Here is a 21,083-nt window from a genome sequence, read left to right on the forward strand (position 1 = left end):
AAACAACAAATTTATACTTGTATTTACACTAAGATTGGCAATTACACATAATTCACTCAATATTAGTTGTGTGAAATTATATCTGAAACTGCTTATAGTACAAATTTATGCTACTTTAAGCATCAATTACATGGCTTCTGAACAATTCGTTCTATTCAATAAGGAGATTTCTTGATAATGAGATTCAAATCACATTTGAACAGCCTAAAATAATACTTAAATATGAATTTTGACAGGATACAACACTGGATTTCCATTAATTTATAACTTTTATAAAACTTGTTTTGAATTTAAACAGCAGCTGACATTACACACATAACATAGTTATGTTGGGAAAGAGTTGATTTAATGCAAATGCTTGAATTTCAGTAGCTCACTTCTTCACCTAGATTGCGCTGGATCTGGATAACCCAGACAAAGTTTTATTTGTAGTTTAGGTGTCTCTGATGTCAAAACGACGGTAAGACATTGTTTTGAACTTTTCCGTCGCCGCCTTTGTTGGGGGTCTTTCCATACGGATGTAGACTCCAGATTCCAGATACATTCTGTGATAGTATCAGATTTCAGACGCTGCACTAAAAGGAAGGTGAAAATGGAGCTAAAAAACCCAATATTGTAACTGAAAAAAGGCTATTCGAATGTAATAATTTGTCAATGGCAATGAAGACTCGTGCTTCTTCACAGGAACACATACCTTATTGACAAGCCGTCACTGTACTGTACTACTTTTTTATTAATTAAAATACAAGATGTTATTTTTGTAATTTAAATAGATTTTAGTTCGAACAGTAGATTTTGAGTATTTACTTTTGCGCTTGTATAATGACATCTTAAGATAGTCTAAATTCCTATGTAGGTAATTTTCGGTACTGTACATTTCACATTGGCCACACTGTTCTGAGAAGTCTAATAACCAAGTCGTCATCTTGATACGTTTTCTGCAAGTCGTTTACAATTTTGTCGTGATAGAGTAAGTATTTGGGAATTGGGTGTGTTATATATTCAAAGGATTATACATAGGTTTTTCTAAACCGATATTAAAATTTTTAATATATGTTTTGAAAGATAATACTATTGTTTTGTTGTTTCAGGTTTTTTGGTGTATTAGACAGTGCTTAACCTTGTTGATTTAAAATGCCTGCTGGAGGAGCGTTATTTGGGAGCTCTGCTACACGCTCTCAAAATAAAAATTTGGTTGAATTTAAGGCCGGAAAAATGACCATGAAAGGTAAAATGGTTCACCCTGACAAAAGGAAGGGATTGGTCTATGTTTATCAATCAGAGGATTCACTGATGCATTTTTGCTGGAAGGACAGAACTAGTGGAACGGTAGAAGATGTAAGTTATTGTTAGGCCTAAAATGTTTATTTTATAATTTATTGGGCGGCGATAAAGCACTCTAAATTTGTGCTTGAATACTAGTAATGTAATTTACAACACTGGGTAGGGTACGATAAACGGACCCGGTTTTTTATATCGAAATTGGTCGACAACCGATATTAGATATTACTTAATCATAACCATAGATATAATCAATTGATACTGATTAATTATTTTGAACAATTAACTTAAATAATCTATATCAACAGCTGTAAACACTTTCAAATAATACATGTAAGGTTGTAGTTCAGGAACTGGGTCAGGAATAGTTCATGGACCAGGTTAGGATTCAAGTCAGAGGATTAGTTCTTTTTATGGATGGAATCTATGGCCAGTTTCACACTGCTAAAACTACACGTTGCTTTGAAAGATAAGACGTGTTTTGTGGCTTCAACATGTTGGACTCGTACCGAAAAACCCATTATGTGAAATTTGTGGGAAAGAAACAACCTGTAACTGTGAGAGGAGCAAATATGGTCGTCTTCAGTTTTCCTAACTTTGGTTATAATAATTTGTTTGATCACTGTAATATTAAATTCATATTTTAATTTAAAACATATGATTGCTATTGATGACTAATAGATACTTTTATATTGATTTATAGTCTAGGATTTGAGATGTGAATATTAGGTATCGATGATTACATTCTTCAATATAAATAACCAGGTCCGCTTATCGTACCCTACCCACAACACAACACTAAATAGGCTATTAACAATTTTGTAGGTAGCCTAACCCTCAGGCTTTTGAGTGTTCATCCATATTCAATAAATTATCAACATTTTTTAAATCTTCTCCTGGGTGTTCTATTTCCTATTCTATTTTACATAAAATATGTTACTATTCACCATTCACCCTCTGGTGGGGACGCATGATCCCCTGTTTTTAAAGATTGAATTTTCACAATAATTTTTAAACTATTTAGTGCCAAGCCAGCGTTTTGTTAAATAGTGACTGAGTTAGGTATTTGTACAGTTCGCTTTTTCAGACATCGGGCTTTTGTCATTGAGTAAGCAGTGCCGGGGCCAGTTTGAATACTCGTTAGCTTAATTTACACCTAAACTATCATAGCTATTTTTATGATATTTATTTTATACAGTTAACAAAGTTATAGAGCGTTAAAGGTAGAACTACCTTTCTCACGCAGAGTAATGTTTCCATTATTCAATGGGCAAGTGGTCTTGTTATGATCGTAAGTCAACCTCCTATTGGTTGCTGCTGACGTCAGTGGTTACACTCTCTTTGGATACGTAAAATAATAATGCTGAAATCACGGAAATTTGACCTAAATAAAAAACGTTTTTGTTCATTTAAACATTCTAAGTATAAAAGTTCATATCAGCCTGACACAAATGCCTCTTGCTATCAGCGCGGGCTACGGAATCAGCACCTTTGATTCTGCCCGTGCTGATTGTGACATAACGAAAAACATCCCTCGATACCTCTACCGTCCTACCTATCAGTAAAAAATAAAATTGTAAATGGTCTGATCATAAATGCCTCCAAATAATAAATCAAATTTACTATAATCAAATGGTTAATATTGTTTGATTATTTTCAATCCTACAAATCACTACAGAAACTTAGATTTTAGTGTCTTAATGGTGAGAATTGAACAAAATTTCTGTTAACCCTCCGACTGCCCATTGTAGTATTTTCCTTAAAAACCAAACTGTTTTTTCCCCAGTTTTGTTACCTATTTTGTTTTTTTTTTTAATTTGTAAAAAGTTGTAAGTGTATAAATTTCAAATTCCAAGATAGCCTATGAATCACAGATGTAGTATTAAATAAATTAGTTTTAGAGCAAAAACTGAAAATAATACAAGAAGCGTGGTTTTCATGATAAAAAATGCATAAATTTGTAAACATGTTTATTAATTGTTATTAACTGTAAACCTGACTATATTTGGTATAATTTTATTTACCATAAACTAGAGAACATTATAATAATAAATAATGTGAGAAAACCTATAGTTTTTATTTTTTTATGGTTAGTAGAAATCAAAGTCTTTACAATACATTTCTAAAAAAAGATTGTTACTTAATAAAAAGTTATTGTTATAATGTTTTTGAGGTTTGTAAAATTTTACAACCTAAAGGTCACAAATTTAGTAATATTTGGTATTTATTTACAATACCGTGACCATGAAAAATGGACTTTTTTTCATGGGTTGGGTATTTATAGCCAAGTATTATTATCACAGGTGCATATAAACTGGGGGAAAGTATATCATTGTATTATATTGATGCCTTTCGGCCATTATTGCATTAAGGATGGAAAATAACCAACAAAATTTTGTCGAACAACACTTGGAGGGTTAAGGATCAGGGGCATCACGTGATCTGGGATTCGACTTTTGCAAGCTCGAGTTAATTTTTTTTCTAAAAGAGCAAGCAGTGCGCAGGCATCGTTGACAGGATTAACGTCATCATTTCAGTAAAATTGCCAGAGGTACTGTCAAAAACAGAGTTTTCAGAGGATTTCAAAAAATCGTAACTCCTTTGATTTTCGTTGCCGACGAATTTTTTCTTCACTATTGTTTTCAGGAAAAATTGTAGTTTTCAGGAAAAAAAATTAACATACCTTTCCATGGTCACGATTTTGTAAATTGATACCTAATATTTTGTTATAAGACTTACAAAAACAGAAAAGTAGATGGAACAAATTTTTCTATAGAGACGAAATCAGCAGTCGTAAAATAATTAAAAAACACTACTGTGTTCGGCAACGCTTTAGTTTTCCAATGGTGTATGAATCGTGTTGATACTTGATTGTTTATTTATTAGGTAATTCTAAGCAATATATGGGTCAACCTCGATTTTTCTCATATTACAATATAATGTTCCAATAGTCAATTAGAAAAGGAAATGACTAGAATTTCTTGCCGGAAAGCAGTTATAGGGAGCAGGCAACTCGTATTACATTATAATGTTCCAATAGTCAATTAGAAAAGGAAATGACTAGAATTTCTTGCTGGAAAGCAGTTATAGGGAGCAGGCAACTGCAAGAATTACCTATTAGTGATCAGGGGCACTGACGTGATCTGGGCTTCAAATTTGGAACTACTGGAGTTAATTTTTTTTCTAAAAGAGCAAGCAGCGCGAAGCGCTGCGCAGCGGGCAAGCATCGTGCGTGATCTTCGTCTATACTGAATTGATTCAGGCCAAAGGAATGACACAGATTACTTACGGAGATTTTGTATTGGGCGGATTATATTGGTTTACTTTGCTTTCCAGCATGTAATTATGTGTTTAAAATTGTTTTACATACATTACCTACATTATATTGTAATATGTAATAACAATTTATCAAAAATTTTTAATAAAAAAAAGGATCACGCACGATGCCTGCCCGCTGCGCAGCGCTTCGCGCTGCTTGCTCTTTTAGAAAAAAAATTAACTCGAGTAGTTCCAAATTTGAAGCCCAGATCACGTCAGTGCTCCTGATCACTAATAGGTAACTCTAAGAATATATGACCGTCTGGCAGTTGCCTGCTCCCTATAACTGCTTTCCGGCAAGAAATTCTAGTCATTTCCTTCTCTAATTGACTATTGGAACAATATATTGTAATATGAGAAAAATCGAGGTTGACCCATATATTGCTTAGAATTACCATTTATTATAACAAATGAGATTAAGTGGGCGGTGCAAATTAATGAATATCTGTTGATTGGTGTTTAAAGAACGAAAATAAACAATGGATATGTATTGAATGGCAGGATATGTATTGAATGGCAGTCGGAGAGTTAATACTAATTTAATTGTTAACAGCCTAATTTATATTTAAAATAGATTTCCTCATAAGAAACTCTATATTGAATATAAATTCATTAGAAAACATGATTAAGATGTAATTTCATATCAGTAGAGGGGCTGTAGAAACGTTCTTTCATTTTGAAGTATAAGTTTTGAATAACCACCATATTGTTGTGTAAGCATACATAGCTTAAACATCATAGCAATAATTTGAAAGTTATATTAAGCCTTTTTGTGAGTAGCCTATCTTCAATTAATTTTTTAAAGATTTTAAGCTTCACTGAAAGCAACTTTTAAAAATGGAAGTTTGCTATGGTATTGGTAATCATGTTTGGGGTAAGAAATATTTTTTGTAATACATTGTGTCAGTTTCAAAATTACGATCAACTCCAAAGCAAAACATACTTAATTTATTGAGGTTAAACTACTGTTGGAATTTATTTTTAGTATGTAACATAGACACAAATATTAACTGTATTTTTAATTATATCCCCCTTTTTTTAAGATATTTATCAAATCGTAAAACTAAATTCTAGTTAAGATTGACTTTTTTTTGTTCTGTGATATTTGTTCATTACCATATAATGAACCACATACCATATTGTTATAACAACATAATTCATCAAGTTAATGTATATACTGTATTTTAAATTTAGATATGCAATTAAAATCAAGAAGTATTATGATATTACACATCATTGTCAGTATCAAATATTATCTTCACCAAACGAGGCTCCATTAATCGAATTGTCCCCACCCTACTTTCTGACATTGTGTACCAGTGTTCAGCAGAGCACTCCTATTAGAGTACCTGTCTTTGTATAAGAAGAATCACTTCCTTCAAATGTAAGATGTAGCTGGAGGTTGGGTGCTTTCAGACTCGAAGGGACATCTATGTTTTAAAGTCACAAAAAGTGAAAAAGTAGACTGTGGTGAGGTTGAATGAAATCTTGACATATACAGGTATCATTTATTTGGTTTTATTTATCAGATAATTCGATGTCATTTACCATTAAGTACTTAGAAGTTGTCCGATTATTTAAGTACAAAAGGAAAGAGTCCATTCCTTTATTGAACTGTACCTTTATTGGATATAGTCATCCATTTTATTCTTAATTTTTCTGTTATTAGGATCTAATAATCTTCCCAGACGATTGTGAGTTCAAGAAAGTCGCCCAGTGTACCACTGGCCGAGTTTATGTTCTGAAGTTCAAGTCCTCCAACAGAAAGTTCTTCTTCTGGCTCCAGGTAAACTTACCAGGAAATGTTAAATATACCAGAAGTAATGTCTGCTATTAGCCGAAGGTAACTGGTGACGCACCGAGTAACTGGTGATGGACGGTTGTTGACCATGTGTAACTAGTAATATTTTGTAAAATTGGTGTTTTTACCGTTGAAATAAATAATTAAATGTTATGTTGGTATGAGTGGATCCAAAAATAGTCAACGACAAAGAATGAAGAGGCTTAAAACAAACTCTTTGCACCGTTTCTACATCGGAGTCACCTAGATTACAGAATATTGTGCAATCTAGGGGAATAGGCATTCTTATTGTCTCATCAGATGCACAATTGAGTGCTACCAAACTTTTAAACATATGACTGAGCTAGTCAGATTTGTGGTGTACATATTTGGTAAATGATTAAGCATGCAAAGCAGTAAAAAAGTTCCTATGGTCTTTTTGTATGTTTTTCTATTTATATAATATTGTTTAACGAATAAACTACGTAACTATGTTTAAAAACTTAAAATTTGGTGATTTATTTTGATTGTTGTAAATTATGGACGTAATTATAAAATATATATTATTATTTTGAATACCATGGTGTAATGATCTTAGCCTGTAAATCAGTAGTTTATTATTAATGTGGTTAAGAAATGTGTCACCTCCTTCATGGTACCTGGTAATAAACTTTATATCTGATCCCATTCTCTTTGTTATGAGTTGATCAGTCAAAGGTTTGGGTTCTCACTGAGTAGGAAATTTATGACATTCAAGTCGCTCAGTCACAATTTTATACACTAGAGTTCTTGATATCTGTAGAAAATGTGTAAAAATATGTAATTGTGAATCTTTAAACCTCGTGGTTGATTTGTTCGAATTGGTCTTATGTAAATCACAAATTATTGGCTACTTTGCTTTTTATCATGAACTGTAGTTTGTCCTTCACGAAACAATTGGGTAATACATTTTTAACTGAAATATAGCTCACATCTTCATACACAGAACACAATTCACGATGAATTTCCACCCGTTGCATTTTCTTTACAAAAAAAAATCTTTCACTCAGATCGCGCTGCTACCCCCACCCGTTTATTGATCAGATGTCTCGGCAACTTACTTTCTGAACGACCCTCTTTTAATTGAAGTGAGCTAATACAACTGTGTCTTGCTGTTGGACAGGAGCCAAAGACTGACAAGGATGAGGATAATGCTCGCAAGATCAACGAGGTTCTTAATAACCCACCGACCCCTGGCTCACAGAGAAGCGGGGGAGCTACTCCAGGTCAGTTTGATATTATTTACTTTTTTATTACTGTTTTACTAGTGAAATTGACCATTATCGTCTGAAATCTGTTTAACTCTGTTGTAATTCGTGTTTCTAAATAAAAAATTGGTATCAATTCACAATAACGTGACCATGGAAAGGTATGTTCATTTTTTTTTTTCCTGAAAACTACAATTTTTCCTGAAAACAATAGTGAAGAAAAAATTCGTCGGCAACGAAAATCAAAGGAGTTACGATTTTTTGAAATCCTCTGAAAACTCCGTTTTTGACAGTTTCCTATAACTCCGCGTCTGCTCAAACTCAGTATAGCCAGATTTTAAAAACCGATTATCATACCAACAACGAGAAATTATCGTACTTTTATATAAAATAATCGTACCAAACACATTTAATGAAAAAGTATGTTATGTTTGTATAATAAATTATGTTATAATTAACTTTTGGTTTGTTACTTGTATAAATTTGTCAAAATCTCTCATGGTACGATAATAACTACCCATCGTGTATCTTACCGGCACATAAAATCAATGAAATTATCGTACCTTTACGATAATTATCGTACCTCTGGCAACACTATCCATATTTGACAGTTTGGTAATACTCCTCGCCTTCTCAAATAAAGAAGGGACGCCATTTTGAACTACCGTTGTTCCTCCACGTCTATTCTTAACCTCCTAGTTCAATAGTGGTAATGGCACACCTTTGTGTTGGATGTTCGGTATCTCACGTGGAAGCAATTCGTAAAGACGAGTCTGACTAATACGTTAATCCTGTCAACGATGCTTGCCCGCTGCGCACTGCTTGCTTTTTTAGAAACAAAATTAACTCGAGCTTGCAAAAGTCGAATCCCAGATCACGTGATGCCCCTGCTCCTTAACGCAATAATGTCCGAAAGGCATAAATATAATAATATACTTTCCCCCCAATTCATATGCACCTGTGATAATAATACTTGGCTATAAATGCCCAACTCCATTTTCCATGGTCAAAACAGTCCATTTTCCATGGTACTAACAAATTTATAGGTACCAACAATTTATAGGTAGGTTTACTAATTAAAATTTATCAAAATTATAACGATATATTTAGTACATGTTCATTACTTCCAAAACAATCTCTCAAATAAATTTTCATGTCGTAAAACTTTAATAATTTCTAAATAAACTCCATTAACTCCAAAGTTGAAATAAAAAACAACAGACACAAAATTAAGAACCAGAAAATTTATTCAGGGGCCTAACAAAATGATTTACATTTTAAATGTGAAATAAGTACTCAAAGAAAGAGAATTAAGGGCTAAATTGTCTTCATATGAGAACATAAATTTAGCAACTGGTTTAACACTACTGTAGATGAAGAAGTGGAATGTTGTGTATTAGGTGCCCCAAATGTCCCAACCCCTATTAACTTTTAAACAGAAATATATCATCCAATATTCTTAGGAAGATTTTTATAATACTAAAATTCGTGGTTTTTGGGATATATGAGAACTTCAACCGTCAACCCTGAATGGGATGTTGATGGGGTAAGTTCAAATTTTAAAATATAAACCCCCATCAAGTGACATCTTATTCCAAAGGTCCTTATAAAAGAAGAACAATTTCACAAACCAGAGGTTTTGATCTCAATCCAGAACAATATAGTGGACTGTAAAAATTTAAACTAAAAAATGTGCTAAAAATCAATACTTTTGTTTACATCTGTGATCTTGATTATTTAGCAATGCTAAAATAAATGAACGAAGAATAAATTAAGATTTAAAAGAGTATTTAGTGTGATGGACCGATATGAGTGAATTCACATTAAATAATATATTGTAGCTGTGGAGGGAAAGGTTGATTTAATACGAATGTTGAGTTCAGCTCCATTTCACCTTCCATTTAGTGCAGCGTCTGTTACGGACTTGAATCAAGAATCTGGAGTCCACGGCCATCTGAAGAGATCCAAAAAAGTCGGTGACGAAGAAGCTAAATTGAGCTCTTTGTATAGTTTCAACATCAGAGACTACATAGCATTTTGTGTGTAGAAAACTCTGTTGCTCCGCTGTGCTTTGGGATCGTGTCTAAAATATCATAGTGCACTCAATTGTGCACCTGGTGAGACAATGAGAACACCTTTTCATCTAGATCACACATGATTTTATAGTCAGATGTCTCTGATGTTGAATGGAAGCAAAAAATTAGTTTTGAGCTTCTTTATCATCAAATAGATGTGGACTCCAAATTCCAGGAGTCTAGTCTGTGACAGCAACAGATTTCAGACACTGCACTAAATGGAAGGTAAAATGGACCTGAAATAAAAATTCCCATTAAATGATCTCGTATAATAAGACAAAATATGACACCAATCCAGATACTTTTTAAATGGACATCATATACAAATTTTTTTACTTGGTCTTAAAGGATTAAAAATTTTAAAGTAATTTGGCTTGTGAAGTAGTATGATGGACTGTATGTTGCCAGATGAGAACCTGCAGAACCTGCTACAGAACATGTCCCAGCAGCAACTGATGCAGCTGTTCGGTGGTGTGGGGCAGATGGGTGGCCTCTCTAGCCTCCTTGGCACTATCAGGTGAATTGTAGTCTGCAATTGTACATCATTGAGGATATAATGCTAAGTACATAACACTATACAAAAAACCACAAGAGAGTGCAGTTGAGGGAGGAGCCTATTTTGCCCGTGACCTTGGAGCGGCCAATGAGAACTGAGCGACGTTGCCAAACTTGTTCCCCGCTGTAACCACAAGCCGCGCGAGTCCAGCGTTCTTAAAATACTTAACCGTTACGCTCGAAAGAAATGTTAGAGCTGTCTTGAATTAATTAACTACGTATTACAAAATGTAATTTTATGGTCATTTAAAAAAATACATCTCTGTAGCTTATTTCCATGTTGAGTTAAATGGATTGAAATAAATTATTGTATTATATTACTCATATACGAAGATCGTAGGATTAACATCTTTAGCTGAAATATAAACTAAAAAGAAAACATAAAAATACCGCAAAAACGTTAATTTCCCGTATTTAACAGTTAGATAATGCCATTATCACTGATATATAATAAGGCATTACATGTTTGCATAGTATAATCATGTTATGTTAAATGGATTTTCAATTTGGTAAGAAAGTTATCAAATACATTTATCAGCCACAAAGCGCCAGCCGTGCCGGCGGCAGCGGCAGTTGTGTGGCAACGTCGCGCAGGCCAGTCCATTCTATTGGTCGCCGCCAACTGCACTCTCTGGTGGTTCCTTGTATAGAGTGGATACAATTTTTTTTGGTTGGGGGGTGGGTGGGGGAAATAATAGTTCAACCTTGGCCATCATCTGAATCTTTGAAGGTGAAGATGTAGCCATTACTTGTCTTCTTTAGAGTACAACAATTATATCTTTCTCCAAATATATTTAAAGATGTTATTTAGCTGTATATAATTATTGTTAAATGTATGCATGTACTAGTTTATATACATTTACAATATCTCCGGAACGAACTGAAAAGAATAAGTCATTATGGTTTTCCTTATCATTATATACTTATTACAATTTCAAATTTCTCATTTAACCCTTCAACTTTATTTTAACACAAAAAAGATTTTATATTTCATATTCCTACAAAAGCTGTTAAAAATCCCCAACTGTTTCCAATTCATTTAAATCCCATATTGATTTCTCCCAGATCTGATTTAAATGCATGCATAATAATCTGTATTCACTGACACACTGTTTCATTTCACTTTCAACTGCTCAACTAATTTTGTATTTGATACCATTGATAAATGATCACACTTTTCCAATATTAATTTTTATTTTTGTGATGCTTTTCGAAACCAAAGATTCCATGTGAAGTCACCTGACGATGGAGTCTTGTAAATTCCATCTAGAGGGTTTTCTTGTGTCTATTTTGAACTTTTCATTACCAAGTTTTTTTATTTATGCATCTCTAGCGTTTGTTTTACATTAAAAAGTTAATTTGTTAGATTAGCAGTATGATGTATTAGATTTTTACAGTATCTATTAATTTAAAAATTGCTACTTTAAGTAAAATGAGTGTAAAAAATGATGTTTTGAGACTTTTTTATCTTTTTAATCCTTTTTTATGTCTGCTATCAATAAAACAATGATATTTATTAGACACTTTATAAATTATTTTTGTCAAAATAACGTTTATATAATTGTTTTATATTACAATAATACATATTTTGTTCAAGCCCATTTCAAATGATTAAACATTATCTATATAACATAAGTTTTACTCACATTTGCATGTAGAGTATTGCTACCATAATGGCTAAAAACAATTAATGAACCATACTGAGGTATCCTATATAGGTACCAGTAGGATAATGCGTGTTACTCAAAGAGTTGTCTTAAATACAAAAAGCATAAGATGAAATCTGGGCAATCTGAGCACAAACAGCGTCAGAAGGATTATATAGTTTACTGTATTTAAAATTTTTACTATTAAGAATAGTGTATTGCATGTAATTAATTTGTTTATTATGTTGAACAATATTTACCTGTTTGATTTGATATCATGTTGGTCAAACACTGACTCTTCTTGTTTTCTTATTAATATATTGAGTGATGATAAAATATTAATATCAGATCTATCCAAAATATTCACTGACACACTTTAGATCTCTTACTGCTGGGACACTGATTAAAAAGGTTTTCGAAACATTGTAAGCGCTATTTCACTTAATCTGTAGGCTTTTATAAAAATATTTTTAAAATCTACATTTTTCATAGGCATGCAATAATAAAATTTAAAGATATTGCATACATGATATATTGCTAAACCCTTTATTTAGTGCCTGAAGAGGATCTTAACTCCTTCACTGCTATGCTTGTGTTAACACGTTCCAAACTGTTGTTTCGCTACACGACCCCTCACAGCTGAAAAATGATACACATGCCTCTAGTAGTGTTTATTTGAACTACAACAAATCCACAGTAGTACTGTTTAATTTCTACTACACTCTTACAGTCAATTAAGGAACTATCACTAAAGCATATGGTGAAGTTTTACCTGGATGTTAGAAAACATCATTGTTTTCTAGTTTTTTTCAATTGGACTTTTGAAGTTAATAATTGCAAGCTTTTTTATTTTCCATATTAATTGTGATTCAGTCATTATGACATTTGTTGTGAGTTAGGGATCCAGCAGTGTATATCAGATTTTTAGAACCAGTTTGGTATTTAAAGATAATGAGATATTTAAGACACTTGTTAATGATTTATTTGCATTACCCATGAGTGTTTGTATCATCAATAGAAGGCTCCTAAGTAGTCATGATTATCATAGAAAAACACACGGTTGTTACTCCAACCAACTTGGTACCATATTAGATTTCAAATAAAGGTTACTTGAAAAATAATAAACTAATTGCATGCAAGAGTTACTTTTCAATAAGCAAAATTTTAAATTATTGCTATTGTATTCCTTTCATCAGTTTTCAGTAAAAAGTTAGTCAATTAAATAAAATTATATTTCAAATTATTTATTTCAATAGTTTGGTTGTAATGAAGAAGATAAAAGTACATAGATTTATTAAAAGACCACAATGATTATTTATTTCCAAACTGCACCAGAGAGAGATAAAGTTTCAATGTCGCAATTTTGTATTTATCATGTTAAAAACTTCTTTTGTGATAAATTGGTTTTATTACCATGACTATTGACTATGTACCGCAAACATATATTCAACACAATTTGACATTATTTAATTTTGCTTGTAAGTTGTTGAACTGTTATAAATTAAATTTTAAAATTCTTTAAGCATCTAAACAAACCTCTCTAAATGTTGTTGATAGAAGAATTTTGAAATTTGTATTGTATCTGTTAAGTTTGCTAACCAAGTGAAATCAAGTAAAAATATCTTTATCCATATTACATGTTCCATACATTGAATAGTGTTACAATACATGATTATTTCACAATTTTTAAAGACATAATTCTAAACATTAACAATTATAAATAAATAAAAGAAAGTTCCAAAGTTTGTGGATGGTGAATTTGTTCCAGTCGACCATCAACAAGCCAAGGCCGGCCCTCGTCTACGACTGGAGGCTCCAGCTCCAGCAGTGCTACTACTGCAGCACCAAAGCCAGCTGCTGCCCCCGCCCCCTCACCCCCTCGTGCCAAGCCTCCAGCCGCTTCTGCAGGTCTCGTCAATATGAATAAATTCTTAGTCTGTTTCAATTAATTGTAATGTATTCAACTCTTTATTTCAAATGTAACCTTAAATTACAAAACATTTGTTTTTCATGGTAACATAAATACTTTATGTGTGAAGATAATTGTTTATACAGTTAAATGTTTAAGTACATTATATCTGAGAGAATCTGATATAGCAGATAAAAGGAGAATGTTACGAATTAAATAACCTTGCAAGGAATGATAAATTTCTCTACAATGGTTCACACTTATAAGCGTTTAGTTTCTCATTTACTTACCCATTTACTTCTATTGATACATTATTTTGATCAGTTTTCAAGAATAATCATTCCCAGCTAACTCTTGCTTGCTAATTCCTAAATTTATTTCTAATAACATTCAAATGTACCATTTCAGTTAAATACTTTGGTTTTATTTGCTTCTATACACATTATTATTTATTGAGAAATAAATTTGTTAATTGATCAAACAAAAATCTCTTCTTGGTTCTGTGCTACATCAAAATTGTCATTGACATGTCTAAGGCTCAAGAATATTTTTTCTTTTGTCAAAACTTCCATTGTCGCGTTCTCTATTATGGCAGAATATTCATCATATTTTATTTCATTCCTTAGTTTCCACGTCACCTCAAAAGCTAGGATCTCCAGTATTTCACTTTGGTTCTCGTGAGAAAGCCATGATCTCTTTCTTAGTTGCCACACCTTCAGTTCAGGAATATCTTTTGCTCTCAACTGTGAAAGATGTCGTACAAATTTCCTTCACTATCAATGTCACCTGAAAGTTAAAGTAAAATATCCTTTATTGCCATAAACATAAATACATGCATTGGCTTGCTTTTAATTAACCATTCAAACGTAATATTTAATTTATTAATAACTAACATGGTACACAACATAGTCCTGTACAGAATAAAAAAATGTTTCTAGTAAAAATACGTTAAGCTTCCTTTAAAAACTATCTAGATCTAACTCTGTTCTTAAAAAGTCAGGAAGGCTGTTGCATAATGTTATGGTATTATTAGTGTTTAAATATAATATAAATATATATTAAAAGATGTATTGTGAAAAGGGATATTTATTTTATTTTTCTTCCTAAGATAATATTTAAGTTGTGGGATGGAAATGTGAAAAATACTACAGTTCTATAAAAAAAGTGTAAATATATGAGTACAAGAAAAAGTAAAAAATTTTTATTCTGCAATTATTCATTATTGCATTAATAGCTATTAACTGTAACAAAAGTTGTATGGAATTCACTTTAATTCATTAAAGTGAATTAGTTAAATTAATTGATTGATTAAAGCTTCAGAGCGCTTTGATCAGCTGAAAAACACGTCAAAAATAAATATGATCTTCATCCACATAGACATACATGTCAGCAACAGTATGTTGACATCACTTTTTATAACGTTACTTTTGGGTTTGTAATACGAACAACAGTTCAGATTTTATTTACACCTGCTTTATTAGAAGTGTGTAATTGAATGTTGTATGGAATTCACTGCTTTCATTAGAAGAAAATTTCTCAGAAGCTTTTATCCAGTTTGGAAATTGTAACAATAAAGGTTTCTTCTGTTTTGCATTTGGACAAAACGTTCAGGTTAAGCTTTTTAGATTTTAGACCAGTAACTGTTTCAGATTCAGCATGCCAAGATAACCACAGCCTCTTTTGTATCATTCTGGTTTAAGTGATCGATATACTCCACTTATGACTTGTATCGGGTATTAAAAATTCAAGAGCTGAACTGGCTCTTACCGCCAAGTTCTCAAGTATATTCTTTGACTTTGTTTCAGTCAAATTCATTACTCTATGGCAAACAATACATGCATGCATGGCCCTCTCAAGTATTTGGCATTGGCACGATGTAAAGTGACAAACTTAACCTAAATTGTTACACTTCGCTAATCGCTAGTATGAGTTATTTCTTTTCTTCTATTCAATAAATGATGTTTTAAATTTTTTTACAAATTATGAAAAGGTATATTACAAATTCTTTTTGTCAGAAAACTAAGAGTGACACATTCGTAAATGAAAGACTGGTGTGTGCTGTGAAAGTTCTTGTGACATTGTTCAAAGTAGTAATGACTTTAGGCCTAATAACCCAGGTCTAACTTCAACATCAACAATTTTGGTAATTACAGTTGCTGACTGTTTGATTGGTAATTTAATTTTATATAATAAAATATAGGACAATTTAACTTGGCAGACCTAATTTTGTTTTCTTGACCACCAATAATAGGTATTTAGGTTTATTCATAAACCTGTGACTTTGGAGCGAGTCCAGTAATTTTATTTCACGCTTAACTAACTTGAATATTTGTTGCCCTCCCCTAACCCATTCCTGAAAGTTCTTTGGGATCATTTGTTTGCAGAATCAAATGCTGTGTATTTTACTAAATGTTTGGCTGGATTTTAATTTATATTAAACCATTATAAAATGAATATTATTGATATATAAGATTAAGCTTGGGTAATTTTCTTTTCATAATACTTTATTATTGGAGGGAAAAACCTTTTCAAATAAACACAAATGCTCAATTTGTATATAGTGAAAAACAATCCATGTTGTTTTGTGATTGTAAAATGTCCATTATAGTGGTCCAAGTTTGTTTTAAAATTACCTTCTAAAATGTACTATTTATATTTTAAAATTTTCATGTGAAGTACAGGTGCCATTTTCCCGCTATGTTAAAATTTGTGTTTCTGCACATTTTAAAAGAATTATGATTAAATTCATTTCTAATAATTTTTTACACGGTTGTTATAGCATGCGACTGTGTGACTGCTATGGCAGGACTTTCTTGAACAAATGTTGTATAAATTCACAAAGATGTAGTATACCTCAATATCTTAATTGTTTTGGTTAGTTTTTCACGAGTTCTCACTCTAATCCACATAATAAAACGTACAATAATTAATTCTAGTATAATAATTTTTGTATGGTTAAATTGATTTATTACCATCAGGTAACAAAGACACATTGTCCATCCAGCATTTGATTTCTTGATTGTACCGAACTGTCATTTTTACGTCTCATCATAGCTTTGAGATAACATATCACAATATCATTACCATTCTAAACAAAAATCAATTCTTTATTTGAAGTTTATTGTTAACGATGGAAAGATTGTGAAGGAAACAGGACTTTTCTGGACATCTCGAAACATAGTGTTACTGATTTTTTGTTTCACTGAATGACTTGCAAATGTCTGGAAAAATCCTGTTTCCTTTAAAAATCAATTATACTAATATAAATAATCTACATATATGTCTGGTTGGATCATATTCTTTGTTTACTCACACTGCCATAATTGAAATAAGCTTACTGAATATTCACGATATTCAACAGCTGAAATTAAAAACAATGTGAACACATGTTCCCTGTACTGTCTACAATGTTCTGTTATAGGTACTTATTAGAAATAATTCAAAAATTGACTGCAAAATAGAATCGCATGATGTTCTATTGCCATGCATTATATAGATATCAAACCACATAATGAGGTCGTAAGTCGTTGTGCCCATATAATGTCGGGTCAACATGTTTTAAGTTGGGTCTTCAATATAACATTCCACATTGGTACTATTTTTCAAAGTATTTAAAAATCAATGGGATCAATTGTAATCACTTAAGGTATATCGCTTGTATAATAATCTTTAGCAACCAAGTATTCACTGACAGTGTGTGGGTTACAGCAGAGACACCAGCCCAAAACCCAATCCAGTTGAGTGACTTGCAGAACTTCCTGTCCGGTCTGGGTGTCGCCGGGACTCCCGGTTCTTCAGCACCTCAAAATGGTAAGTTTTCTCTCCTCTCAACTGTTTGTGGAGCACGGCTTGATGCTAATGGTGATTTGCAGAATTTCCTGTTGGGTTTAGGACTCCTGGTTCTTCAGCACGTCAAAATGGTAATTTTTCTCTCCTCTCAGCTGTTTGTGGAGCAGAGCTTGTTGCTAATGGAGATTTGCAGAATTTTCTGTCAGGTGAGGGTGTCGCTGGGACTCGCTGTTCTTCAGCACGTCAAAATGGTAATTTTTCTCTCCTCTCAGCTGTTTTGTGGAGCAGAGCTTGTTGCTAATGGAGATTGCAGAATTTTCTGTCAGGTGAGGGTGTCGCTGGGACTCGCGGTTCTTCAGCACCTCAAAATGGTAATTTTTCTCTCCTCTCAGTTGTTTTTGGAGCAGAGCTTGTTGCTAATGGAGATTGCAGAATTTCCTGTCAGGTGAGGGTGTCACTGGGACTCCCGGTTCTACAGCACCTCAAAATTTCTCCTCTCAGCTGTTTTTGGAGCAGAGCTTTTGCTAATGGTGCACAGTAGCCTACCAATTCTAGTTTATTACCTAGTTTAGATTACTCAATTAAACTGACCTTAAATTTCTATAATTAAATACAGGGTAGACTGTCATGAAGTCTTGCAAATTTAGAAAAAAATAAAATAAAACAGCTCAGGAACCACAACTATGTGTCACACTGCTCTGGTAAGATTTCTGTGTTTTAACATAGATTGTAGTTATGTGTTAGGTTTGTTATCCATGTAAGAAAAAGATCAGCTTGCAGATCTCGAAACTTAGTTTTACTGATTTTCTTGTGTCATTGAATGATGGCAAATGTCCGGATACATCCTGTTTCCTTCACAATCCTTCCATTGGTAAAAACAAAATTTAAAGAAAGAATAAAACAGATGTATGGACTTTTTACATAACCATTTAAATACCAGCATCTATGTACAAGGATGTCAAAAAAAATCTGCATAAAATACGAGCATTCTTTTGTAAGGATTATTTACGTTGTCTTTCCTATACACAAACAGACATTTGATAACTAATTTGTTATTAAATATAAAACTCGTACATTTCACTTTTATTTGTACTTCTTAAATTAGACAACTGTATCGTCTATGGATGTATGTATGTTAGAATGCTGTATAGTCACAAGGTAAACTGTGTAAACTTTGTTAACAGATTAGATAAGTCTGCTCAAGCTGTATCTCTGACTGTGTTTAAAAGTAAGCTGTTGAATTGGCTTTTAAGTAATCCATTTGATACAGTAGCTGAGTTTGATTCTATATTGGCTTGCCTTATGATTATTACATGATTATTAATTATATAATTGTACTTCCATATTTTATTACTTTAAATTATAACAATTTATTGTGTTATTGAGCTTTTAAATTTTATCTAGCTTTTATAATCTTAATTTATGACAATGTCTATTAATTTAATGTACGCAAATCTGATCAACTAAAATAAATTATTTCATTTCATTCTATAGTGTTAATTTTAAGATAATCAAACATTTGATTGTAGGATAGTGTTATTGTTCTTGAATATGTAGTCTTAACAAACATAGCTTTATGAACCAGCTTAGACAAGAATCGCATGATCTCTGTCCTAAAACTACATGAAATGCTAGTTTTTTATATTTAAAAAACTTGTTATAAAGCTCACAAAGTGCTTTTCCAAATTAATAATTTATAATGAAGTCTCCATTCATGTATGTAGTGAGTATTAACTCTATATAGAAAATATTCTGTAGTTATGGATAAAATCATTGTGACAAAATAAGATCTACAAACTAATGTTAAAGTTCCTGGGTATACTTTCCTTATAAAATGCCAATTTGTTAGTCTCTACTTTAGGGGTTTTAATTTGGTACTTAGATACAGTGGCAACACTAGTACTTTTAACAGGTTATCTCATTTTAGTAATGGATCCTATTTACCAATTGTGGGATTGATGTTGTGTCGGAATGAGTCGGAGTTCTATTTCAAAAAATTAGACAGATTATAAATGAAATTAGAGAACGAACTATTTCTCAAGACGTTTCTATTTGATAAAATACTGAAAAGTATTCATTGTACTTTATTCTTGCAGTGGACTTGTCTTCTGCCATAAACACGGAGACACTATCAGCTGTAGTCAATAACCCAGCTGTGGTAGAAGAGTTGCAGCAACATTTGCCTTCGACTGGTGGAGAAGCTAGTCAGCAGGAACATCTGCGATCCACACTGGCCTCTCCACAGTTCCAGCAGGTACAGTGTTCTTTGTACAAGTGTTGATGGTGCTAACCAAATTTTACTTGGACTGTATGTACTTTGTTCAAACATGTGTGATTGGGCAAGAAGAATTGTTGATACTTGAGTATTTACGGACGCCACTCTGTCTCTATTTATTATTTATTAGGCATATAAGTAGGTAAGTACGTATTATAAGTAGAGAAATTTAAACATTTACAAGCTCTCACGTGATCTGAGCTTGAATTTAGGTACTATGTTGAGGGATGCTTTTCTTTTTTCAACAGAAATGTTAGGTCACCGATGCCCGCCCTGATGGCTAGGGGCATTTCTGATTGGTACTTTCCCAATCTCAGATCACATCCAAGATTGTCCAACTTTTCCGATGTCAGAGCACGCCTTTTGTGCCACTCTGTACTTCTGGCAAAAAAAAAAAAAAAAAAAAAATCTCGAGATAGTACCTAAATTCAAGCTCAGATCACATGAGAGCTCATAAGGGTTATCTTTAATTTTGGTACTACTGGTAACATATTTATGATAACCTAATCTAAACCTACCTATATCGCATAATAACAAGTAGTAGATAGGGACAGAGTGACATCCAGATAAGTACCAAATTGTTGTTGTTTCATTCAGGTCACATTGATTAGTAAACAATGTACAATAATAATTCACTTATACACTCTGCAATAAATATTAATTTAGTGTAACTGTACTCACTTGAAAAAAATTAATAAACTAAATAGAACGTTAAGAATAGTTCCAGACATTTATGATAGTACAAATAGAATACACACAAGTCAAAACCAGATCATGTATTATATTTTGAGTTGACTTAGTGTTCTGCTACTTCTAGACAGTGTTGTATCCAGACCATGTTCGTCTTCTGTTCTCATTTTAGGCATCTGTAACTTAATTTAATCAACAAAATTTAAATTAGCATCACATGTTTGGACTTGGTTACATGTTTAATTTACATCAATTGCTTTGTATAAATAATGGCTAGAGCAGCCTGCACTAAAATAGTCCAACGAAATTTGAGACGGTGTTGCCATATCGCTGCTGATAATCAACTGTTCTTGCTATGACGTGACTGTGGTCACAACTGTCTGCTTGAATTATATGCTGTCTGCAATACAGATGAACGAAATCAAACATAAATATATTTGTGTACGGTTACCAAATTTTGAAATGGATTAATAATTTTCCATATACAGTACATAAAACTGGTATCAATGTTGGGCGCA

General features: G+C 32.5%; 1 protein-coding gene across 3 annotated transcripts in view; it reads left to right on the forward strand.

Annotated features, from left to right (window-relative positions):
- Positions 1-875: 875 nt before the first annotated feature.
- Positions 876-21,083, forward strand: part of LOC124362116 (proteasomal ubiquitin receptor ADRM1) — a 30,893-nt gene continuing 10,685 nt past the window's right edge. For 2 of the 3 annotated variants that reach the window (XM_046816318.1, XM_046816320.1), the window contains exons 1-8: positions 876-970; positions 1,092-1,338; positions 6,269-6,385; positions 7,542-7,644; positions 10,110-10,218; positions 13,671-13,810; positions 17,520-17,621; positions 19,697-19,854. In XM_046816318.1, the coding sequence (XP_046672274.1) occupies positions 1,135-1,338; positions 6,269-6,385; positions 7,542-7,644; positions 10,110-10,218; positions 13,671-13,810; positions 17,520-17,621; positions 19,697-19,854 (933 nt within the window). In that variant the 5' untranslated portion in view covers positions 876-970; positions 1,092-1,134. The remainder of the gene's footprint in view (positions 971-1,091; positions 1,339-6,268; positions 6,386-7,541; positions 7,645-10,109; positions 10,219-13,670; positions 13,811-17,519; positions 17,622-19,696; positions 19,855-21,083) is intronic. The other variant, XM_046816319.1, reaches the window with a different exon arrangement.

Source organism: Homalodisca vitripennis, chromosome 5 (genome assembly GCF_021130785.1).
Source record: "Homalodisca vitripennis isolate AUS2020 chromosome 5, UT_GWSS_2.1, whole genome shotgun sequence".
Lineage (NCBI taxonomy): Eukaryota > Metazoa > Arthropoda > Insecta > Hemiptera > Cicadellidae > Homalodisca > Homalodisca vitripennis.